Source organism: Schistocerca piceifrons, chromosome 1 (assembly GCF_021461385.2).
Source record: "Schistocerca piceifrons isolate TAMUIC-IGC-003096 chromosome 1, iqSchPice1.1, whole genome shotgun sequence".
Taxonomy (NCBI): Eukaryota; Metazoa; Arthropoda; class Insecta; order Orthoptera; family Acrididae; genus Schistocerca; species Schistocerca piceifrons.
The window spans coordinates 1164762925-1164789448 of NC_060138.1; the positions used below are offsets into that span (position 1 = coordinate 1164762925).

General features: G+C 43.3%; 1 protein-coding gene across 1 annotated transcript in view; it reads right to left on the reverse strand.

Moving 5' to 3' along the window:
• The window catches only part of LOC124781337, a 78014-nt gene that overhangs the window by 39112 nt on the left and 12378 nt on the right, over positions 1-26524 (reverse strand). Inside the window, exon 2 of the mRNA XM_047253853.1 lies at positions 14943-15255. Within this exon, the coding sequence (XP_047109809.1) occupies positions 14943-15140 (198 nt within the window). The 5' untranslated portion in view covers positions 15141-15255. The remainder of the gene's footprint in view (positions 1-14942; positions 15256-26524) is intronic.

Here is a 26524-nt window from a genome sequence, read left to right on the forward strand (position 1 = left end):
ATTAATGACAATGGAATGTACATGATTATTTAGCTCACCAATTACATAATTGCATGAAGGTCAGGTTCTAGTAACAAAATTGTAGTGTCAGCAATTTACTTTATTAAAAACATCAACCAACAGATGAGTTGTAAAACTAAACCCAAAATCATAACAGAGAAAGGGATTCAATGAAAGCATGGTGTCCACTTCATATGAAAAAGATTAACAGCAACCAGTAACAAAATATGACAATTATGAGAAAAAGATATACGAGATTGTTAGCTAATAATCTCAAGGAATGTCTGCAACTCCTTGTGTCTGATTGAGGAAGAGGGTTCCTCATTTGTCGGAGTTACAAAAGTGTTTGTTACAAATTCCTTTAACATTAAAGTTAATGAAATATTTATACACTATTGATTCCACCAACACATTTTAGACAATACTGCAAATTTCTTGATGTTAGTGGAACTTACTCAGAAAAATTAAACCACTTGCTCAAAGTAACTATGTGAAAAACTATCTTCTTGGTATCTGTATGAGTGGAACTTGATAACGCATAGGCTACTGATTATTTATTCAGTATGAGCATACCAAATTAAATTTATGTCCAGATTTAAGCCTGAAAACATCAATTTTATTCATTAGCCTCCTAACGTTACCAAGCTGCTTTATGTCTATCATTTCTGATGATTTAGTTTTAAAATGATTCATCTCTGTTTTTGTGACAAAGTTTTAGTCTATTCTGATGGAACTAGGACTCAAAGTTATCTAAAGCACTTAGCAAACTAACTGGGTGGACTGAGGGGTCTGAGTAATAGCTACTGTATGCTGATATTTAACAGAATTTTTTTTTTTTTTGTGATTACACAGACAAGGGGATGCCATCTCACCTACTCTATTTAATATTATCTTAGAGAAGATTGATAGAGAATTCACTAAAACTAATCCACAAGGGATCCAACTGCAGGGACAGAACATTACTAGACTTGCTTATGCAGATGATGTAGCCTTAATAAGCACTTCAAAAGCTGAATTAATCAGGATGATGCAAAATTATTACAAAATAGCTGAGAAAGCTGGACTGCATGTGAATGAAGAAAAGACAGAATATCTAGTCATAAGTAAAAAACTCCAAAAGAATACACCACTGACCGTAAATGGTCTCACTTTCAAGGCAGTTGACCACTTCAAGTACTTAGGGAGTCTTTTTAGCAGAGACAATAGAGCAGAAATAGAAATAGACACCCGTCTAGCAGCAGCTAATAGAACTTTTTACAGCTGTATCAAAATTTTAAGGATGAGATCACTTAGTACTGAATTCAAAATCCGTTTTTATCAGTCAACTATTGTACCAGTAGCATTATATGGATGTGAAGCTATTACATTCAGGAAAAAAGATGAAGAAAAACTGTTGATATTTGAAAGAAAAATACTAAGAAAAATATTTGGACCAATCTTCGATGAAAATGTCATGGAGTGGAGGATAAGGAAAAATGAAGAACTACGGGAGCTGTACAAACATAGTACCATTGTGGAAATGTTAAAGAAGAGAAGACTGAACTGGGCTGGTCATGTAGCAAGGATGCCGGAGAGCAGACTGCCCAAAATAGCATCCACTAAGAAATTAGAAGGAAAGAGAAGAAGAGGAAGACCTTGAATTAGGTGGATGGAGAATATCCGGGAAGATGCAGCTAGGATGGGCATCAACTCTGATTGGACAACAATTTCCCTGGATAGAGATAATTGGAAGAGGCTCGTAGAGCAGGTGTATGGTCGATAAGGCCTTAGCCACGTGTAAAGTAAAGTAAAGTAAAGTAAAGGAAAGTGATTACACAGTTTTGTCGAAGTATACCATAGGACACAAAAGAAAGAAAGTATGCAGAGTAAACAAGCTTCCATATTACAGTGTCAGAGATTGTAGGGATTATTCTTGCAGTAACAGTAGAAACTGTTTTGGCCCAAGATCCTCATATAAATCATCTTAGTGCACAGCCAATGTAAAATATATTTTTAAAGAAGATTTTCTACAATAAGAGTAGTTCCTTATTTCGTCAGTCCTAAGAATTTAAAATGTTTCACTTAACTGATTATCTGATCATCATGTGATCAAATTCCACTTCTAGGAGATTTCCACATTGATGCACCATGAAGGAATTATCCATTTGGGATAGAAATCAGTACAGGTGATTTACATCTACAGGCAAACAAATTATTATAATTTCAGAAAAAAATGGATTATTTCTTCAAGAGAAAGAGCCTTAGAAATTGAGCAAGTTAATAAGCCACAGGTGCAAGCAGTTATTTAGCTTGGCCTTGACTGATGAGAGTTGTTGGCTGTCCTGAGGAATACCATGCCAAATTCTGTCCAATTGGTGCATTAGATCATCAAAAAACTGAGCTGGTTGGAGGACCCGGCCCATAATTCTCTGAACATTCTCAATCAAGGAGAGATCCAATGATCCAAATGGTCAAGGTAGTGTAGTGTTCGGTATGCACGAAGGCCAGCAGTAGAAACTCTTGCTGTGTAAGGGTGGACATTATCTTAATGAAATGTAAGCCCAGGATGGCCTGTCATGAAGGGCAACAAAACAGGGCATAGAATATTCTTGACATACTACTGTGCTGTAAGTGTGACACAAATGACAACCAAAAGAGTCCTCCTATGAAATGAAATGAAATGGCACCCCAGATCATCACTCCCGGCTATCGGGCAGTATGGCAGGGAACAATCAGGTTGGTATCCCACTGCTGTCCTCCCGACATGTCTTCAAGCCTGGAATGTCATTGACTGTTGTAGAATTGTCTTCTGTGATGAGTCAGTGAGTGTCATCTGCTATATGGACCGACAAACAAGAGTGATGGTCTGGGGTGACATTTCCTTTTACAGCAGGACCCCTTTGGTTGTCATCTGTGACATACTTACAGAACAGAAGCATATTGATGATATTCTAAGCCCTGTTTTGTTGCCCTTCACAGCAAGCCATCCTGTGCTTACTTTTCAGCAAGGTAATTCCCATCTGCACATGGTGAGTGTTTTTACTGCTTCTTTTTGTGCTTGCCTAATCCTACCTTGGGCAGCAAGTGCACCGGACCTATCCCCAACTAAGAATGCTTCATGCATTATGGGCAGGGACACCAATCAGATTGGGATTTTAACAATCTAACACACCAACTGGAAAAAATTTGGCATGATATCCCTCATGACATCCAATGACTCTATCAATCAGTTCAAGCCACGTAACTGCTTGCATAAGGGCCAGAGGTGGACCAACAGCTTATTGACTTGCTCAACTTTTTGAAGCTCTTTCTATTGAATAAATCATCCAGTTTTTCTTAAATTGTAATCACTTGTCTGTTTGTACATGTACATCACATTTATGGATTTCCATCCCATTTAGATAATTCCTTCACGGTGCGTCCTTTTTGTGCCTTAGAGTGCATTTTTGTTAAAGCTTTGTTCCAATCACAAAGTCTCAAAAGCACAGTCATCATCAAAAAGGAAAACCGGAAGCAGATAGGCCAACTAAAGCAAACATAGACAAGGTCTGAACAATGGGGTATGCAAACCAACAGTTTCTGATTTGCCCAGGCAATACTACTACATGACTACTCTGCTACTCTCATTCAAGTGCTTGACAAGGGTTCATCGAACCACCTTCAGACTATTTCTCTACTGTTCCACTCTCATATCATTTGAGAGAGATGAATACCTAAATCCTTTTGTGAGAGCTCTGGTTTCTCCTATTTTATTACTATGATCATTTCTTGCTATATAGGAGGGAGTCAACAAAACATTTTCCCATTTGGAGTAGAAAAGTGGTGATTGAAATTTCGTGAAAAGATCTCACCGCAATGAAAAAGCCTTTGTTTTATTGACTGCCCCCCAACTCCTGTATAATATCCATGATACTCTCCTCCCTATTTCACAATAATGCACCATAAGCTTCCCTTCATTGAACTCTTTTGATGTCCTCTGTCAATCCTATCTGGTAAGGATCTAATACTCCACAGCACTACTCCAGAAGAGGACAGACAGAGTCTAGGCAGGCTCTTTAGTAGACTTGCTGCATCTTCTAGGTATTCTGTCAATGAAACACGGTCATAGTTTAACCTTCTCCACAACAATTTCTTTGAGATGGTTCCACTTTAAGTTGTTTGTAATTGTAATCCCTAGGTATTTAACTGAACCAACCACCCATAAATTTGTATGACTTATTGTGCAACCAAAATTTAACCGCTTCTTTGTAGAAATCATGTAGAGGACCTCACACTTGTTATTATTTATAGAGTCAATTATCACTTATCACACCATACAGCTATCTTGTTCTAATTCATTTTGCAATTGGTTATGATCGAGAGATGACTTTATTAGATGGTAAATAATGGTATCTGCAAAGGATCTCAATCTAAAAAGGCTGCACTGATTGTCTCTTAAAATTGTTTATGTAGATAAGAAACAGCAGAGGGCCTATATGACCTCCTTTGAGAACACTAAATATCACTTCTGTTCCACTCACTGACTTTCTGTCAGTTACAACAAACAGATTTGTGACAGGAAATTGGCAATCCACTCACTCAACTGCAACAATACTCCATATGCACACAATTTGATTAGAAGCCACATGTGACGAATGGTGTCAAAAGCTTTCTGGAAATTCGGAGTCAACATGGGAGGTTCCCTGCCTCAATAGCATTCATTACTTCATTTGAACAAAGACCCAGTTGTGTTTCACAAGAATGGTATTTTGTGAATCCATGCTGACTACTGTGTGTTCAATTAGATTGTTTTCTTTCAGGTACTTCATGATGTTCATACACAGTATACCGGTATATTCCAAAATCCTACTGCAAACTGATGTCTGAGATGTGGGTCTATAATTCAATAGATTACTTCTACATCCTTTCTTATGTACTGATGTAACCTGTGCAACTTTCCAGCCCTTAGATATGGATTTTTCATCGAGTGAGTAGTTGTATATGACTGCTAAACGTGGAGCTATTTGATAAGCATACTCTGAAAGGAACTTAACTGGTGCACAATCCCCACCAGAAGACTTGCCTTTATTGATTTTAAGTTCCTTCACTACAATGAGGTCACCTACTTCTAATTTAGTCATGTTGGCAGCAGTCCACAATTAGAATTTTGAAATATTTACTGGACCTTCTTTAGTGGATGTCTTCTGGGAGACCATGTTTTGCAACTCCACTTTAACGGTTCTGTCATCGATCTACATATACATTGTTAGTTTGGAACGAATGGAGACTGCCTCTTAGGAAGGTGTCAGGTGAACTATTTAGCTGCCTCTTTAAATAGATATACTTTGCATTTTTGTTTGATGGGTTTGGATGTTACAGGATTCAATTTCATTACAATAATCTTATGGTCAAGTAAGTTATCCTAACCATTTGGGCTTTGAGTGGGCTCCTGAACTAACTGCTCACAATAATTTACGGAGAATGCATTCGAAATTTTGGATGATGTTTTATGCCTACAACTGACTCACTGCTCACAATAATTTACGGAGAATGCATTCGAAATTTTGGATGATGTTTTATGCCTACAACTGACTTTAAATATATGAATTTTTGCCAACTGTCAAGGTTAGATTGAAGTTACCACCAACTATATCATGACAGTAGGGTACCTATTAGAAATGAGACTCAATTTCTCCTTGCATTTTTCAGCAACTATATCATCTGAGTCAGGGGTTGGTTAAAGGCACCAATTATTAACTTATTTTTGTTACTGATTGTAGCTTGTACCCATACAATTTGCAGCAGCTATCTACTTCAATTTCACCACAGGATACTTTTAACAGCAACAAACACACCACCACCAATTGAATTTAATTTTTCCTTTCTATAAAGCTTTCAACTGCTTTTTAAAAATTTTGACAACTTCTTTCCTGATTTAGCCAGCTTTCAGTATATGTAACTATTTCAACTACAGTACTTTCTACAAGGTGTCCCACTCTAAAGAGGCCCCACAAATGTGTAGCAATTCCACTGAAATTGTACCGTGTAATTCGTGACATTTTATGTGCCAAGACTGCACTCTGCAACATTGTTTGACGCAACAGAGTTTTTCTGTGCATTGCTGTGGCTGGAGCTCAGTGTTTAGTGACAATGTATCACTACTCTGTGAAAGAGAGCATGCTTCTTGTGAAACAATCTTGGATTACTGGTTCCATTAAGACATATCAGCAAATGTTTGATGACAGCACATACCATCTAAATGCTGCATACAAAAGTTAATGAACAAGATGGAGAGCAGTGCAACTGTGCTGAATCTTCACAGAAAGAGTCAGCCGCGATAACTGGGAAAAAAGTCACACAAGTGAAACAATGATCGTTCATCTCTCATGCAAAGTTCGACGTTTATCTCAGGAACGTGGAATGTCATGGAGCACGTCACAGAGCTGTGAAGAAAGCTGGCATATACCCATACAGGTTTGCAGTTGTTCAGGAACTGAATGCCAATGACAAAGACAACTGCATTACATTCTGCTGTTGGTTTCAGAAATTTATTGCTCAGAAGCCAAGAATATTGCAGTACACATGGTCCAGTGACGAGGCATAGTTCCACCTCTCTGGCTATGTAAACTTTCAGAATACACGTTTGTGGTGTAATGAAACTCCACATACACTGGTTGAGCAACCCCTGCATTGACAAAAGATTTGCATGCTCTGCGCAATACCACAGAGTTGCATCAATGGACCATTTTTTTGTCTACTGTGACAAGCACAGTTTACACTGAAATATTTCATTGTTCATTTGTGAACCAGTTGGACGATGGAGAACTTACCCTCAAGCTGGTACCAACAGGATGGCCCCACATACCTTGCGTCTCAAGTGACCATTGCTGAGGTCGAATCATTTTTCCCTGGCAGATTGATTTCTAAAGGACTGTAGCCCCCAAGGTTACCTGATTTATCACCAACTAACATTTTCCTCTGTGGTGGCCTAAAAGGCAAGGTCTACAGGAACAAACCAGAACTTTGAAGATTTACTAGAGAATATCATCCTTGAAATCCAGGCAGTGACACCAGAGGTTCTGGCAGCAGCATTCGAGAATCTGCAGCATCATGTTTACCTGTGTTTACAAGTCGAGGGTGGTCACTTCCAATACCTTTTGTTATTAACCTTTATTTCCCTATGAACAAGGTATGACACATTCATCTCACTTCATTTCATTCCTGATTTTTTATGCAAAGCCTTTAAAGGTAATTTAAGCAAATGTATGTTTGTGAAGACTCAAGTGGGACACCCTGTATTACCTTTGGTTCTTTCTCAACACAGCTATGACAATTTACAACTATAATCCCTATGTTTCTGAGTTCCACCCTAGTCCTGTGTTTTACCTGCACCCTTCGAGAATAGACTACTGTTTTTATTTTTTGCAGATCCCAATATCTTGCAATCCTATGGCACAAGTCAAGGAATCTCCAGGCTACACAATTGCACAACTGTCTGTGTCCTCCATTTGACTTTGTACCAAAAGTCCACAATCAGTCCTGTGAACATTGTTACAGATAGTGACCTGCACATTCATCTTGAAAACAAGACTGGCTGTTTGGACCACTTCAGATAGCTGCCGGAAACCAGAGGAAGTCTCTTACAATCCACAGTGACACATGTCATTAGTACCAACATGAGCCACCACTTACAGTTGGCTGGACCCTGTTCTCTTCCTGGCAGCTGGAAGGACCCACTTCACATCTATAATGACTTCCCTCAGCATGTAACTGGATATTTTCTCCTCCTTGGCAGCCACATTCCTAACAGGATCCCCATCACACAGCTGACATTGGAGCTCCCAACTAGTAAACATCCCACCCTCTGTGATGCCTGGACTTGCAAGCTGAGAGGCTTCCTGCAAAACATGGCAAGTGACTGCAGCCAGCTCAGAATTATTGTCAGCTACAGATAGAACCTGAAACCTGTTTCTCAGACAACTTGGGTATGCCTTTCAGTCAGTCCCCATGAATATCTTTCATTGCCTGCCACATCTTGAAATGACCTCCCACTTGAGCAGAGGTGAGGGGTCAACCTCAATACAGGCAGTAACCAGGCCGACCACAGCAGTGGACCGGTCGGGCAACACATGAGAGCTGTTGGGCATCCCTTGGATCCCTATACCTGCCCCTCGCAGTGATGCCAACTGGCAACAGCCTCAAGTTGTGTGACTGAAGATATCATAAACACGAGCTGTGAGTAAAAGGCCACCATCTCAACTCAGCATACACAGTCCCTATCTGTACTAAAGACAGTGGAAATTACACCACATAAACATGTAAGAAATTTATGACTAAACTACAAAAGCACAAAAGCAAAACTAAATAACTCACTCCTACTTAGAGACTTGCACCACAATGAACAGACAAAAGATCCTCTCCTGGTGTCATTTGTACGGAGGTTGGCAGCTCCACGATGAATCAGCACAAATTCACTTAGCCACTAGTTCGTATGTGATAATTTGAATCGTAAAAGATAAAAGGACTTTTCTAGTCTGTTGAGAGTATATGTAAGAGGTTCCAGAATCTTCTAGAAAAATTGCTGGTATTGCGTGCATAAAGAAACACTTCACAATTCAGGTGGGATGCCACATATCATTCTAAGAATAAACAAAGAAGTCCTGCCTTGAAATACAGTCAGATAGTTACAGTAATGCAGTATTAGAATATTCAAGTCCAAGGAGTCTGTCAGATTCAGACATATACAGTCAATCTGTGGATACTGTGCAACAGTGAAAGCTACTGAGGAGTGTCATTCGCCAATGAGCTGTGACGTGAGTGTCTGGTCGGGTAGATCAGCTGACGATTGGGCTTTTAACAGTCTATGAGATTTGTGCTGTGCACAGTTAGAATCTGGGATGACACCAAATAATATTTCATTAGTAGCTAGGATAAATTGCTGACCAACAAGTTTGTCTTTGATCCCAGATAGACTACTTTGTTGGATGTCTCCTGATTAATCAAACTCTTACTGAAACAAATCTCACATATTGTGTATCCCTACCACGTTAAGATCTTTATACATTATCACATAATTCTGAACTAATGTGTCGTCCTACTCTTTTCACCACTATTCTGCTAAATAATCATATGTTTTCACCCTTGTCAGATTGACAGAGTGCCACGAACCTTGCCCCTTCAAAGTCTTTGTTGCAAACAGTGACGCAAATCTACGTTGGCCCACTAGACAGTGGACCAAAGCAAATAAAATCATTGGATATTCTGGCTGTGACCTTACAGAGCACGATTGAGAGACTACATGTTACTGCTATCATAAGATCTCGAACTAGTCAAGAGGGCAACACTTGGGGATGGATAGATAGATAGAGACAGAGAGAGAGAGAGACAGAGAGACAGAGAGAGAGAGAGAGAGAGAGAGAGAGAGAGGAGAGAGAGAGACAGAGAGAGAGAGAGAGAGAGAGAGAGAGAGAGAGAGAGAGAGGAGATGGGGAGAGGGGCAGGGGGGGGAGAGGGGCAGGGGGGGAGGGGGGCAGGGGGAGAGAGGGGGCAGGGGGGGAGAGGGGCAGGGGGGGGAGAGGGGCAGGGGGGAGAGAGGGGCAGGGGGAGAGAGGGGGCAGGGGGGAGAGAGGGGCAGGGGGGAGAGAGGGGCAGGGGGGGGAGAGAGGGGCAGGGGGGGGAGAGAGGGGCAGGGGGGGGGAGAGGGGCAGGGGGGGGAGAGGGGCAGGGGGGAGAGAGGGGCAGGGGGAGAGAGGGGCAGGGGGGAGAGAGGGCAGGGGGGAGAGAGGGGCAGGGGGTGAGAGAGGGCAGGGGGGGAGAGAGGCAGGGGAGAGAGGGGCAGGGGTGGAGGGCGGGGGGGTGAGGGGGGGGAGGGGGGGGAGAGAGGGGCAGGGGGGGAGAGGGGCAGGGGGGAGAGGGGCAGGGGGGGAGAGGGGCAGGGGGGAGAGGGGCAGGGGGGAGAGGGGGCAGGGGGGGAGAGGGGCAGGGGGGGAGAGGGGCAGGGGGGGAGAGGGGCAGGGGGGGGAGAGGGGCAGGGGGGGGAGAGGGGCAGGGGGGGGGAGAGGGGCAGGGGGGGGAGAGGGGCAGGGGGGGGGAGAGGGGCAGGGGGGGGAGAGGGGCAGGGGGGAGAGGGGCAGGGGGGGAGAGGGGCAGGGGGGAGAGAGGGGCAGGGGGGGAGAGGGGCAGGGGGGGAGAGGGGCAGGGGGGGAGAGGGGCAGGGGGAGAGAGGGGCAGGGGGAGAGAGGGGCAGGGGGAGAGAGGGGCAGGGGGAGAGAGGGGCAGGGGGAGAGAGGGGCAGGGGGAGAGAGGGGCAGGGGGAGAGAGGGGCAGGGGGAGAGAGGGGCAGGGGGAGAGAGGGGCAGGGGGAGAGAGGGGCAGGGGGAGAGAGGGGCAGGGGGAGAGAGGGGCAGGGGGAGAGAGGGGCAGGGGGAGAGAGGGGCAGGGGGAGAGAGGGGCAGGGGGAGAGAGGGGCAGGGGGAGAGAGGGGCAGGGGGAGAGAGGGGCAGGGGGAGAGAGGGGCAGGGGGAGAGAGGGGCAGGGGGAGAGAGGGGCAGGGGGAGAGAGGGGCAGGGGGAGAGAGGGGCAGGGGGAGAGAGGGGCAGGGGGAGAGAGGGGCAGGGGGAGAGAGGGGCAGGGGGAGAGAGGGGCAGGGGGAGAGAGGGGCAGGGGGAGAGAGGGGCAGGGGGAGAGAGGGGCAGGGGGAGAGAGGGGCAGGGGGAGAGAGGGGCAGGGGGAGAGAGGGGCAGGGGGAGAGAGGGGCAGGGGGAGAGAGGGGCAGGGGGAGAGAGGGGCAGGGGGAGAGAGGGGCAGGGGGAGAGAGGGGCAGGGGGAGAGAGGGGCAGGGGGAGAGAGGGGCAGGGGGAGAGAGGGGCAGGGGGAGAGAGGGGCAGGGGGAGAGAGGGGCAGGGGGAGAGAGGGGCAGGGGGAGAGAGGGGCAGGGGGAGAGAGGGGCAGGGGGAGAGAGGGGCAGGGGGAGAGAGGGGCAGGGGGAGAGAGGGGCAGGGGGAGAGAGGGGCAGGGGGAGAGAGGGGCAGGGGGAGAGAGGGGCAGGGGGAGAGAGGGGCAGGGGGAGAGAGGGGCAGGGGGAGAGAGGGGCAGGGGGAGAGAGGGGCACGGGTGTCAAGAAAAATTCCAGAACAGGAATATAAAATGGAACATAAAACACGGGTAACAATCGTTGAAAAATATGTGCTCATCCACACCGAAGTGTGGGATGAAGCAGGGTGTCAACAGTAAAACATGGACAACACAGGAAGAAAATGATAGAGGGAGCTAAAACAAAGTAGCAGATGGAAGTGGCTGGCTGACCACAAAGAAAAAAGGAGAGGAGCAGTCACTCTGCAATACACTAAAACCTCCAGCCTAAAAGTTGAGGCCAGAGTCCAGACACGTCACAAAACTTAAAAACCCTAGACACACACGACTCACCATTAGCTAAAACAGAAGGCAGATCCCCATCAACTTGTGCTTCTGCCCGTGCATCACGGTATAAAATGCAGTCTGTTAAAATGTGCCGGACAGAGATGTGCACACCACAAGCATCACAAAACGGAGGATCCTCCCGCCGTAATAAAAAGCTATGTGTGAGAGGACAGTGCCCGATCCGAAGACGTGTGAGGGCCACCTCTTCCCGCCTGAGCAACCGGCAGGAGGAACGCCACGGCCGAGTGGTTGACTTTACCAACCGCAGTTTACTGGCCGTCACCGCCAGTCACTCGTCCTCCCACAACTCCATGCACTTCCTGTGGAGTGCAGCAATGACCGACTGCAAAGGGATAGGACACTGGACCACATCCTGTTCTCTGCAGGCCTCCTTGGCAGCCTGATCGGCCTGTTCATTGCCCCATATGCCGACATGACCAGGCACCCAGCAGAAGGATACCTCTTTACCCCGCCATTGGAGCAAGTACAGTTGGTCATATATCAGCTGGACCATCTCCTCAGTCGGGTATAGGTTCTGCAGTGATTGTAAGGCACTAAGAGAATCGGAGCAGAGAAGAAATCGATCGCCCCGAACACAATGCATCAGCTCCAGTGCCTTCAGGATCGCGTGGAGCTCCGCTGCGAAAACGGTATATTCAGCAGGGAGGCGAATCCGGGTAACATGATCAGGGAACACCACAGAACAGCCAAGGAAATTCTCTTGTTTGGAGCCATCAGTGTAAATGACAGTGAAACCGTGACGCACATCTAAAATGTTAAAAAACAGTGACTGGAATGTAAAATCTGGCGTGCCATCCTTCTTAAAATGAGTCAAATCTAAAATAAGTTTGGATCTCCGGAGGAGCCAAGGTGGAGATCTGCTCCAACCACGACGTAAAACACGAAGACCAGCCATAGACATCGCAGCGAGGCAATCCTGTGCGCGAATCCCATAGGGCTGCATCGCACGTTGCCGGTTATTAAATAACCGTGCCAGAGGAGGCTGAGCAATGGTATGGTATGCAGGTGTGTATGGTGTGGACAAAGTTTTATACGTCTGGCGTACCGTAAGTAGCCGTTGCCGCATATGAAGTGGCGGTTCACCTGCCTCTGCACAAAGGCTTGGTATGGGGCTAGTTCGGAATGCCCCAGTGGCCAACCGAAGCCCTTCATGGTGAACAACGTCCAAAATCTTTAAGTAAGAAGACCTCACGGACCCATACACCGTGCACCCATAATCGAGCCGAGATCACACAAACGCCCTGTAAAACTGGAGCAGACAAGCCCTGTCAGCTCCTCATGTACTGTGGCTAAGACATTTTAAAATACTTAAAGCCTGAGGCGACCGCCGTTTCAGGTCTTTAAGATGAGGTAACCACGTGAGCTTCGAGTCAAAAATGAGCCCCAGAAATCTCACCGTGTCTTTAAAAGTAAGAATAGTGTCCCTCAACCGCAACTCAGGAAAGGTTAAAATCGAACGAGAACGGTTAAAAAGAACACATACAGACTTCTCGGTGGAAAACTTAAAACCACTCTTCTTCGCCCAGTCATCCAAACGCCTAATCGTAAGTTGCAACTGACGAGTTGTCGTTGCAAGGCTTGAAGAAGAGCAGAACAAAGAGAAATCATCCACAAACAAAGAACACTGGACAGGACTTTTCACTATGGACGTAATGCTATTAATAGCGATGGCAAAGAGAGTCACACTTAAAACGCTACCCTGAGGGACACCGTTTTCCTGCTCAAAGCGATCAGACTGGACGTCACCAATTTGGTATCTAAAATATCGTGGCGAGAGGAAAGACTGAATAAAAAGAGGAAGACAACCACGAAAACCCCATTCGTGAAGCTGCTCCAGGATGAGACGCCTCCAAGTGGTATCGTAGGCCTTCTCGATGTCGAAAAATACACCTAGAAGGTGGTGACGGCGTAGGAAAGCTTGTTGTATAGCCGCCTCCAGGAGGGCAAGGTTATCGAAGGTGGAACGAAACCTCCTGAACCCACACTGAAAGCGACTAAGGAGTTGCCGGGATTGTAACATCCAGACAAGGCGGCGGTTGACCATCCGCTCCAAGGTCTTCCCTATGCAACTAGTGAGGGCAATACTACGGTAGCTACTTGGGCTCGTGCGGTCTTTCCCAGGTTTTAAAAAAGGGATTAAAACTGCCTCACGCCACGCGTCAGGAAAGCGACCCGACGCCCAAATGTCATTAAAAATGCGAGGAGGAGTTCTCTGTTGTGCATTGTGAGGTGCCATAGCATACTGTAATGGATCCTGTCGTGACCAGGGGATGTGTCACGAGCTCCAGGCAATGCAGAATCCAGCTCCCACATAGAAAATGGGCAGTTGTAAACTTCATGAGAGGTGGACTGGAAGTTCAGACTACATCTCTCAGCAACCGCTCTATGGTGCTGGAAACCTGGATCCTGACTGGTTGTTGCAGTAACTGTGGCAAAATACGCCGCCATAGTCTGGGCAATGTCTCGCAGATCCGTGTGGAGAGTGCCGTTATTCATTACAGAAGCCATGGGGCACCTCCCTCCTCTTCCACTTTTGGTGGAACAATTAATGGTGTTCAGGAACTTCTTACTCTCTCAAATAATGGGGGAGAGAGGGGGCAGGGGGGGAGAGGGGCAGGGGGGGAGAGGGGCAGGGGGGGAGAGGGGCAGGGGGGGAGAGGGGCAGGGGGGGAGAGGGGCAGGGGGGGAGAGGGGCAGGGGGGGAGAGGGGCAGGGGGGGAGAGGGGCAGGGGGGAGAGGGGCAGGGGGGGAGAGGGGCAGGGGGGGAGAGGGGCAGGGGGGGAGAGGGGAGAGAATGAATTTGTGTAGATCATTATTACATAACTTTCACATAAAATAGAAAAAAATAGCATCTGAAATGCGCAAGTCACTTAAGAAAAAACTCTTGGAACTTTTACAATGTCATATTTACACAACATGTAATCAAATTATTAATCAGTATCTGCACTGCAATAGCGAACACAGGACCACAAACTAAGGCTATGTGATGGTATAAATTGCAGAAATGCTGTTTTTCCCAGTTGTTTAGTCTACATTCTGTGAGCAGATTTTTTTAAATTATTTTTTTTAAAGATCTTCCCCTTTCTGTCTTTCCTTGCACAATGTCCTGTGGTTTGCTGGTGGTATCTGTGGACTGATGAATAGTGCCGGATTTGTTACTGACAGCAATATGGACAGTGTGTGTACACATTCCTTCACCTAGCAGGTATATTACAAGTCAGGCTGCATGCCAATCGGTATAGGCAGATCCTACAGCATGAAACTTAAAATTATCCTGTAGCATACTCTTTTTTCATATCCCTTGTTACTCTTGAGATGTAGTTTTCATGCTCTTTATTTACTGAAACTTAGCTGAGAAATCTGGAAATCAATACATTTAAAAATATAAATGCTATAAATGCGGAAAGTAAAATGTTCTTTATTCTTTCGCACCTGGGTTTTCCAGAATGTTACAATTAAATCTACACGTTACTGACGTATAAGTTATGTAAATATGACATTGTAACATTTGGCATAATTTTTACATGCCACAAATTCAAACTCACCTTTAGATCACCGTTCCCTGTCATTCCACAGATACGTATATTCCCACACGAATCTGGAAAACCATTAACATCCAACTTTTTTCCTCTGCTCCACTTTGGATAGTGTGAGGTCAGTGGTGGCAGGACGGTACTATTATGTGATGAGTGTTTGGCATTCTCTGGTAAAACTGTCAATGATGGTAAATCTGATGCACTCATTATCAGGCTGTTTACGTATTACAAAATTCCATGATCAACGATTCCAAATTATGTGCTTGATTTACTCAGACTGTGCAGCAACTATTACAATCCTTTGTAAAACATCAAATATGACCTGGAAAGTTAAGAAAAACATTTCTTTATCCCTTAACTCATTCAATGTCAAGTAAAAATTGTCACTATACTGTTAGTATTCCTCAAAGAATTACAAATAATATATATTTTGAGTAGCACAGTGGAAATCTCTAACTGGCTGTCAGCATATACTGACCAAGATAACCAACAAAAATAAATTCTTGTAAGCAAATGTTTATCATAACTGAAAGAATGGACAATTTTGATCCTGCAGCTACTATGAATCAACACACAAAGAAATTAATGACATTAGCTGCCAGTGGGCATTGATTTAAAGCACTGGGGAAGGCTGAAAATAGCACAGTGATCAGCACATCTGCCTAGTAAGCAGGAGACCTAGGTTTGAATCCCAGTCTGGCACTGGAAGCTAATGTCATTAACTCCTTTGTGTGTTAATATTTATAGCAAATACGTATTACACTGCAGCTACTGGAACTGATTTCTTGTAAAATGTTATATTTCAATGTAGTTCATGCTGCAGGTCCTACTAGACAACGTACAAATGCTTATCAGTAATTTTACTGGATCATAATGACAGAATAACAATGTTTTATGGTCCTTTTCAATAATAAATTTTAACATACAATGAAAAAGAGTAGATATAATTATTTTGTAAGATAAGACCAACACTCATTATTAGTCTGAACTGCAAGTAAAGTCTTCAAATCAATATTGCACCAAGTAGCCCTACAGCCTTCATAGTTTCATTGTCACAACCACTCTTCTGCTGACATTTTGATGGGTTGTTGCTACTATTGAATAAGGCATCTTGTGATCAGGTGATGTTCTTGGTTAAAAATGTTGATTATTATATGTTTATTTTTTGATATTGATATGCTCTCCAGATGTTAAGCTTTCGTATTACACAGAAAATGATCTGATTATACACAAAACTGTATGTCATCAATGTAGGAACAATTTGATTAAGTAGTGAAGAAAAGGTAAGGCAGCACACTTCCCAATAAATTATTATAGTGTTCATATCACTGGCTCGAAGTGATGAATATTTTACTTGTGAACATATGGTAAATACTTGTTCTATTTTAAGGATACTGTAACTAACTAAATTTTACTTTCGCTGGTGCTCTTTCTGGAACGTTAGTCTATGAGCATACATAACCCCCCCCCACCTCCTCCCAGACACCTCACCATAAATCATTGCTCTCCAAGGCTTTAATCTGTCAGATTTCTCAGTGCACACAATTAAAACCAATCACAATCATGATGCCAGGCAAGAATACAATCTTATTACAACTCATGAAGTCATCTCGCTTGTTAATTACTAACAATGAATGGTTCACACCTCTACTAGTACAGCATTTGTACTGTGCCTCAGCAAGGCCAAATGCAGCATTTTTTTGATAATAAATAATTAGGGATTCAGTAAAGTTTGTCTCAGGGTTTTCTCTCATTAAATCACTTTCTTGGATGTCGTGGCTTTAGTTCTTAAGGAAACCTGCTATTTTTGTAGCATAGCTGATCCTGAAATTTAGAGAGAAAAATCAGCAAGATTAACGTAAAATTATTTGTTTAATACTGAGGAAAACATTGGATGACTCACAATGTAGCATTACTGGTCATTGTTCCTTGAAGAATTATTTGCTGTTTAGGCCACTGCAAATTACCCCAGCTGCTATTAAACAACTGGAAGATACTACAAAGGAGTGTGTTGAGCAAACTACAAAGAATCACATTCAAGAAATATCAAAGTTACTTGAAAGTACTATCCTCTCCCACAGATCCTATCTCCTCTTCAGGGACTACATATTATTACTCATCAACTTGACTGAGTGACAAATCAGTGGTAGGTATAGTTGACCTACACAAGGGAGGCAGTTACCAAGAAGAATTCAAGGTACTGCATTCATTCATAGCACTGACATACCGTACAACTAGTCTGAGATGCTGTCTACCACAAAAAATTGAGACAGAGTTACACACTTCACTTGCTGGCAAGGCTGCTTTGTCCTGTGTCAGGGGAAAGCATATGCAAAAGAGCAGGGTTCCATTAATTATTTGTAGTTTGAACAAACACAAATAATGGCACCCTTAAGAAAATAGCAACAAGGAATGCGATGGATTGCATTGTTCAACATGTTGAAGTGGCTGTTTTGGCAGCAACCGAGGGGAAAAGTGTACTCACCTGGGCTGACTGTGTGCGAGGAGCACAGTAGCCTGTTTTAGAATAAATAACTCTCACCTAGTCCAGATAATGACAGCTGCAAGAGAACCCAAAGTATAAAACATAAATTATAAGGTAAAGGTACTATAATGACAAATATTTTTAAAGCAAACTTAGGAAGAGTTCTGTCACAAAAAAAAAAAAACAATAAAATTGATAAGATATTCATTCCTTGTGAGACAAATCAATTTATTTCGTGCATGTTAAAAATTAGATGAAAATTTGTTATATCTAATTGTATATGTTATTTTTAGTGATTACCACTTTGCAGTAATAGACTATGACAGTGCAAGTAAACACTGTGTCAAGGACAATGCTCCAATTAGTTACTGTACATTTCTTCCAGGATGAAGAAACACTTTCTTCTAGTTACATCAGGCAAAGCAACACTGCTCTGCTGAAATTGTTTAAGAACTGGTTGGTGGCCCAGGGAATTCATTTCTTTTCTCTGGTCTACATTTATTAATTACATAGGCCCAATTTCCCAAGAACCATGGACCTTCCTGTGGTGGAGAGACTTGCATGCCTTGAACGATACAGATGGTTGTGCCGTAGATACAACCACAATGGAGGGGTATCTGTTGACATCAGATTAGATTTATTGAGAGGCAGACTAATGTGCAGTTCCTGAAGAGGGGCAGCAGTCTTTTCAGTAGTTGCAGGGGCAACAGTCTGGATGATTATCTGGCTTTGTAACATCAACCAACATGGCCTTGCTGTGATGGTCTGTGAATATCTGAAAGTGAGAGGAAACTAAAGCCTTTATTTTTCCCTGAGGGCATGCAGCTCTACTGATTGGTTCAATGATGATGGCATTCTCTTGGGTAAAATATTCCAAAGGTAAAACAGCTACCTTTCAGACCTACAGGTGGCAACTATTCATGAGGATGCCATCATCAAGAAAAACCGAAGTGATGATCTCTGTGTTGGAGCATGGAATGTTCGATCACTTAATTGGGCAAGCAGGCTAGAAAAGTGGAAATGGATGGGTTGGAGTTAGATGTAACGGGGATTAGTGAAGTCTAGTGGCATGATTAACAAGAATTCTGGTCAGGTGACTAATGATTATAAAAACAAAATCAAATTTAGGTAATGCAGGAGTAGATTTAGTAATTAATGAATAGGAAACAGGAATGCAGGTAAGCTACTGTGAACAGCATCATGAATACATTATCATAACCGAGGTAGATGTGAAGCCAGCAGTACAAGTTTATATGCTCTCTCGCTCTGCAGATGAAGAGATTGAAAAAATGTAGGACAAGGTAAAAGAAAACATTCAGATAGTTAAGGAAGAGCAAACTTTAACTGTGATGGCATACTGGAATTTGGTAGTAGGAAGAGTCATGAAAGGAGGCTGCATATGTGGCAAAGGCCTGGAGACAATGGAAGGTTTCAGACTAATTATAAAATGGTAAGACAGATATACCAGATGTAAACAGTAATGAAATTCTAAACTCAGATGGAATGTATAACGCAGAGACAGGCTGGACAGTGAAGGGGGAGGCGTGTTTATAGTGATAAATAGTGCAATAGTATCAAAGGAAATTGACGGAGATCCGAAATGTGAAATAATTTGAGTGAAGGTCACGGTTATAGCCGGCTCAAACATGGTAACTGGATGTTCCTATAGGCCCCTAGCTCAGCAGTTGTTGTGGCAGAACACCTGAAGGAAAATTTGGTAAATATTTCGAGTAGATTTCCCACCATGTTATAATTTTGGGTGGAGATTTTAATTAACCAGATACAGACTGGGAGACTCAAACATTTACAATGGGTGGCAGGGACAATCTAGTGAAATTTTTTTAAGTACATTATCTGAAAACTACCTTGAACAGTTAACAGAGAACCGACTTGTGGCAATAACATATTAGACTTTCTGGTGACAAACAGACCTGAAATATTTGAAACAGTTAACGCAGAACAGGGAATCAGCGATCATAAAGCAGTTACAACATTGGCGATTTCAGCCATAAACAGAAATATTAAAAACGGTAGGAAGATTTTTCTGTTTAGCAAAAGTGACAAAAAGCAGATTTCAGAGTACTTGGCGGCTCAACACAAATAGTGTTGAGGATCAGTGGGCAAAGTTCAAAACCATCATACAATACATGTTAGAAGAGTACATGCCAAGCAAGATCGTAAGAGATGGAAAAGTGTCGCCATGGTACAACAACCAAGTTAGAAAATTGCTACGGAAGCAAAGGGAACTTCGCAGCAAACATAAACATAGCCAAAGCCTTGCAGACAAACAAAAATTACACGAAGCGAAATGTAGTGTGAGGAGGGCTATGCGAGAGGCATCCAACGAATTCGAAAGTAAAGTTCTATGTACTGACTTGGCAGAAAATCCTAAGAAATGTTGTCTTACGTCAAAGCGGTAGGTGGATCAAACCAAATGTCCAGACACACTGTGACCAAAATGGTACTGAAACAGAGGATGACAGACTAAAGGCCGAAATATTAAATGTCTTTTTCTAAAGCTGTTTCACAGAGAAAGACTGCACTGTAGTTCCTTCTCTAGATTGTTGCACAGATGACAAAATAGTAGAAATCAAAACAGATGACAGAGGGATAGAAAAACAAAATCACTCAAAAGATTAAAGGCCGCTTGACCTGATGTGATACCAGTTCGATTTTACACAGAGTACACGAAGGAACTTGCCCCCCTTCTTGCAGCGGTGTACTGTAGGTCTCTAGAAGAGCATAGAATTCAAAAAGATTGGAAAAGGGCACAGGTCATCCCCGTTTTCAAGAAGGGACGTCGAACAGATGTGCAGAACTATAGACCTATATCTCTAACGTCGATCAGTTGTAGAATTTTGGAACACGTATTATGTTGTAGTATAATGACTTTTCTGGAGACTAGAAATCTGCTCTGTAGGAACCAGCACGGGTTTCAAAAAAGACAATCGTGTTAAACCCAGCTCGCGGTATTCGTTCACGAGACTCAGAGGGCCATAGACACGGGTTCACAGGTAGATGCCGCGTGTCTTGACTTCCACAAGACGTTTGATACAGTTCCCCACCGTCGTTTAATGAACAAAGTAAGAGCATATGGACTATCAGACCAATTGTGCGATTGAATTGAAGAGTTCCTAAATAACAGAACACAACATGTCATTCTCAATGGAGAGAAGTCTTCCGAAGTAAGAGTGATTTCAGGTGTGCCGCAGGGGAGTGTCATAGGACCATTGCTATTCACAATATACATATAAATGACCTTATGGATAACATCGGAAGTTCACTGAGGCTTTTTGCGGATGATGCTGTAGTATATCGAGAGGTTGTAACAATGGAAAATTGTAATGAAATGCAGGAGGATCTGCAACGAATTGACACATAGTGAAGGGAATGGCAATTGAATCTCTATGTAGACAAGTGTAATGTGTTGTGAATACATAGAAAGATAGATCCCTTATCATTTAGCTACAAAATAGCAGGTCAGCAACTGGAAGTAATTAATTCCATAAATTATCTGGGAGTAGGCATTAGGAGTGATTTAAAATGGAATGACCATATAAAATTAATTATTGGTAAAGCAGATGCCAGACAGATCCATTGGAAGAATCCTAAGGAAATGCAGTCCAAAAACAAAGGAAGTAGGTTACAGTACACTTGTTCACCCACTGCTTGAATACTACTCACCGGCGTGGGATCCGTAGCAGATAGGGTTGATAGAAGAGATGGACAAGATCCAACGAAGAGCAGTGCGCGTCATTACAGGATCATTTAGTAATCATAAAAGTGTTAGGGAGATGATAGATAAACTCTAGTGGAAGACTCTGCAAGAGAGACGCTTGGTACGTGCTTTTGTTGAAGTTTCGAGAACATACCTTCACGGAGGAGTCAAGCAGTATGTTGCTCCCTCCTATGTATACCTCGCGAAGAGACCATGAGGATAAAATCAGAGAGATTAGAGCCCACAAAGAGGCATACCGACAACCTTTCTTTCCACGAACAATACGAGACTGGAATAGAAGGGAGAACCGATAGAGGTACTCAAGGTACCCTCCGCCACACACTGTCAGGTGGATTGCGGAGTATGGATGTAGATGCAGATATTGGAACCAGATTTTAAATTGTAACACATTCCAGGGGCAGATATGGAATCTGTCCACAATTTGTTATGAACTGTAGACTAAAATTAAAGAAATTGCAAAAAGGTAGGGAACTGAGTGAGGGGATCAGGACAGGTTGAAGGAACCAGAGGTTGTTGAGTGTTTCAGAGAGATTATCAGGCAGTGACTGACAAGTAGGGGAAATGAATACAGTATATGAACACAAGAACAGAATCGGATCACTATCTTACAGAAGTTAAGTGCCTTTGGATTCCCAACAGGGACAGACTGCCACAGACGAATAGAAGAAAAAAGGTAGACAGAGACAAATTAAGACACAATCAATCCAGATATGAAGAAGGAATTGAATCATTCAGTGAATGGGACAACATGAAGCGAAATATGGCGAAACAGGCTGAACTATGGGGAAAGGAAGAAAAGAAACGGAAGCACTGGTGGTGGAACAAGGAGTGTGAGGAAGCGGTAAGTAAGACAACTTAAAATGGCTCTGAGCACTATAGGACTTAACAGCTATGGTCATCAGTCCCCTAGAACTTAGAACTACTTAAACCTAACTAACCTAAGGACATCACACAACACCCAGTCATCACGAGGCAGAGAAAATACCTGACCCCGCTGGGAATCGAACCCGGGCGTGGGAAGCGAGAACGCTACCGCACGACCACGAGCTGCGGACAAGACAACTTAAGTAAGGTAGCCAGAAAGGTGGGACTGAGGATCGTCTATAACAAGACAAAGACATTAAATACCACTGCAGACTGGAAAACAACGGAAGACACTGTGCAAATGGTGGACAAATTTAAATATCTGTGAGAATTTATAACAGGAAGGAACAGGAGCAAGGAGGGAATAACAGAAAGGATAAAGAAGATGAGGTCAACCTTCTGCATGACGAGAGACATATACAATAAAAAGAATATATCCACAGAGACAAAGATACACCACTACAAGGCAATGGTGAGGAATGCAGTATTATATGCTGCTGAGACAATGACACTAGGAAGAAACGGGGCAGAACAACCAGAGAAAGAAGAGAGAAAAATACTGAGAAAAATACTAGGTCCCAAAAGAGGTGGAGAGAGATGGATGCGAAGACCTAGGGAAGAATTGTACTGGAACATGAGAACAATATCCAGGGACATCAGACTCAAAAGGGCAAGGTTTGCTGGACATGTAGTTAGGATGAGTATGGCCAGAATGACGAAGAGAGTGTGGGAAACAACAGGGAGGACAAGGGGAAAGACAGGAACCAAGTGGGTTGTTGAACTTCGGAAGGACTGGTTGGAATTGGGAATCAAGGTCGAAGGAAAGGTAAATTGGAGGAACAAATATACACCGACCAATATGACCGGAGATCAATGACAGAGAAGAATACAGGAAAAGATTAGAGTGTCACCAGTGGAGCCGACAGAAGAAACGGAAACTGAAGATCTCGGAAGAAGAGCGGGAGAGAAGAAGAGAAAGAATGAAGAGGTTCTGGGAGAAGAAGAGGAAAACGCAGTCCACGAAGGGGCTACCCGTGGTCCTACAGAGGCCGTAACGCAAGAATACGAAGAAGAAGAAGAAGAAGAAGTATATGACAAATGGATAGCTTTGAGAGATGAAATAGTGAAGGTGGCACAGGATTGAAATCCTTTGATATCACAGGAGATATTGAATTTTATTGATCATACGAGAAAATATAGAAATGCAGCAGGCAAGAGGGAATACAAACATCTAAAAAATTAGATTAACAGGAAGTGCAAAATGGCTAGAAGACAAATTTAAGGATATGGAAGTGCATACAGGGTGTTAAAAAAAAAGTGTTGAATACTTCGAGATGTGGTAGTACTCATCGAAACAAGATAAATAAGTCCAGTAAACATGGGTTCAGAAATGATTACTTTCCGAGATAAACGTGTTCACAGGAAAGGCTGCGCGATGTTTAGTTGCAGATATTAGCACCATCATTAAATTGGCACTCCGTTAAAATTGTTGGCAGGGTATTGTAAAGTCTTACTCTCACAGTACTCTACCTATCATTAGTTGGTCTGCAGAAAGATGCATGGTTCGAGTTGTGTTGTATGCACTTTAGTTTTTGTCATGTTTCTATGCCTTATTGTACAGTACTGTCAAACCTGGATACATATAAAGGGGTTTTACCTTCTTCCAAACAAAGATTCACTTACATGTGCACAGTTCGTGAAATCTTCTCGGGTGATTAGCCGAGTAAAGGCGTCGTCTTCTCGCAATGTTTCGAAGGGTTTCGTACCCATCATCTTCAAGCGAAGATGATGGGTACGAAACCCTTCGAAACGTTGCGAGAAGACGACGCCTTTACTCGGCTGATCACCCGAGAAGATTTCACGAATGGAATACGCCGAGAAAGTCTCAAATCACATGTGCACAGTTACTGCACTGTTTATATGTATAAATGGTTATGTAAATTTACAATTTCTCTCTTCCACCACCGAAGCCTACTACTCAACAAGTGAAATGACGGATATGATATTCTGCTACAGTATAGCAAATGCTTGTAGCCCACAAGTTCATGCCCTCTACACTGAGAAACATCCACAGCACAGACTGGCCTCTGATATGCTGCTTGGTAGACTTTTCTAGCATCTGAGGGACACAGGTACCCTTGCACCTCAGATGACTGACAGTGGAAGGCCCTGCACAGTCCACACGCCTGACATGGAGGAGCATGTGCTACATGCTGTGGAAGAAACCCCTGAGACCAGTGTGTGACGATTAGCAGCAGCAGAAGCTGTACCCATACCATGTACAGTGCATTGAGGCCCTAAGGCCACATGATTATCATGGCAGATGGCAGACCTGTCAATGGCTGTTACAGAAGTGTGCCGCAGATCCATTGTCCACATCCAACATTTTATTTACCAATGAGACAGTGCGTACAAGAGGCGGTGTCGTGAATTTCCATGGCCAGCATGTATGGGCAGATGTAAATCCCCGAGAAACTCAGGAAAGAGGGCAGCAACACCAATTCTCAACCAATGTATGGACAGGCGTACTTGGCGATAGATTAATAGGGCCGTGTGTGCTATCACGAAGGTCAACTGGGGTGCTTTAACTTGACTTTCTCATTAATGTAGTGCCTACCTTGCTGGGGGCTGTGCCATTGCAGTAAGGAATACAAATGTGATTCATGCATGCTGGCACACCAGCACAATTTCGCCGCAATGTGTGCGAACATCTGATGCATACATTTCAGGACTGATGGATTGGTCAGGTTGGGGTGAGGGGTTGAGGAGGCAACACACCCTTGACCTCCTCGTTCTCTGGACCTCAATCCCCTTGACTTTTGGTTATGAGGACACTTGAAGGAATTGGTCTATGCCACGCCAATCAATGATGTGCAGACATGACGAGATCGCATCATCAATGAATGCTAGCAGGTGCAACAGCCAGGTATTCTTCAAAGGGTGAATCATTCCTTACGCCGGAGGACAGAGGGGTGCACTGTCATGAATGGACACCACGTTGAACACCTGCTGTAAACACGATTATTGCAGAAAGGATGCATTTCTGGACCCATGTTTATTGGAGTTATTTTTCTTGTTTCGATGAGTACTACCACCACTCGAAGTACTTGACACTTTTTTTGAACACCCTGTATAATTAAGGAAAAGACAGATACCACTCACAGGGAAAATAAAGAGGCATTTGAAGGAAAGAAAAGCAGCTGTATGAATATCCAGAGATCATATGGAAAACCAGTACGAAGCAAAGAAGGGAGAATCAAAAGGTGGAAGGAGTATATAGCAGGACCATACAACGGAAGCAAACTTAAAGGCAGTGTTACAGAGAGGGAAGATGATGTAGATGAAGATAAGGTAGAAGCTATAATATAGCAGTAAGAATTTGATAGAGCACTGAAAGAGCTAAGTTGAAACAAGGAACCTGGAGTTGACAACATTCAGTCAGAGCTACAGATAGTCTTTGGACAGCCAGCAATGACAAAACTATGCCATTCAGTGTGCAATATGTACGAGACAGATGAAATAACTTATGACTTCATGAGGAATGTAATAATTCCAATTCCAAAGAAAGCAAAGATGGGGCAAGAGGGCCAGAGGGGGGACAACGGTGGTGGGGGGAGGGGCAGGCAGAGAGAGAGAGAGAGAGAGAGAGAGAGAGAGAGAGAGAGAGAGAGAGAGAGAGAGAGAGAGAGAGAGAGAGCAGGGGGGTGGGTGGGTGGGTCGGAAGGTGGGGGGGAAGGGGAGGAGAGACTAAGATATAAGATACGAATGTAGTAAGCAGGTTCAAAAGGAATTAAGTTGCAGTAGTTATTCAGAGATTAAGAGGCTTGCAGAGGATAGAGTACTGTGGAGCTTTGCACCAAACCATTCTTTGGACAGAAGACCACAACAACAGCTGCATATAATTTAGATATGCATCATAAAGTATCTGCTTTTAAAAGTTCATTTCCTTACTCTTTGGAGTATCATAGATAAACAAATAAAGAGTAATGATTGACAGTATACTTCAACAGACTGTCACAAATCAGTCCATGCATGGTACCAGCATGTTAGAAAGAGCTGAGAGTGAAAATGTGATTTTTCATGGGTTCAGGTCTCAGGTTTTATTGATCCAAGACGGTTAAATTTTTTGGATAAGCCCTCGGCCGAATGACCAATTGTATACTTACAAGAACTGGCATACTGTAGCTATCCTACAAAACAGGGTCAAAATTTAAACATTACACACTTCTTCCAGCCTAGGCAAATTGAGCCAATCAGTTGGTTATTTTGCATTCATGTGGTCTAGGTTGGACCTTTATTTTCATCATCAGTCTTTTGACGGGTTTGTTTTGTTTTGTTTTGTTTTAGAGCACAAAAACAACTAGGGTCATATGCGCTCATGTCAGAAATGTAGAACACTAAGATAAAGAGAGGAGTTACAAATGACTACACGTTAAACAGCAATATCACAAATTGAGTCCACCTTGATGCAAAATACCTTGTTATTCATTTATTTCTTTATTA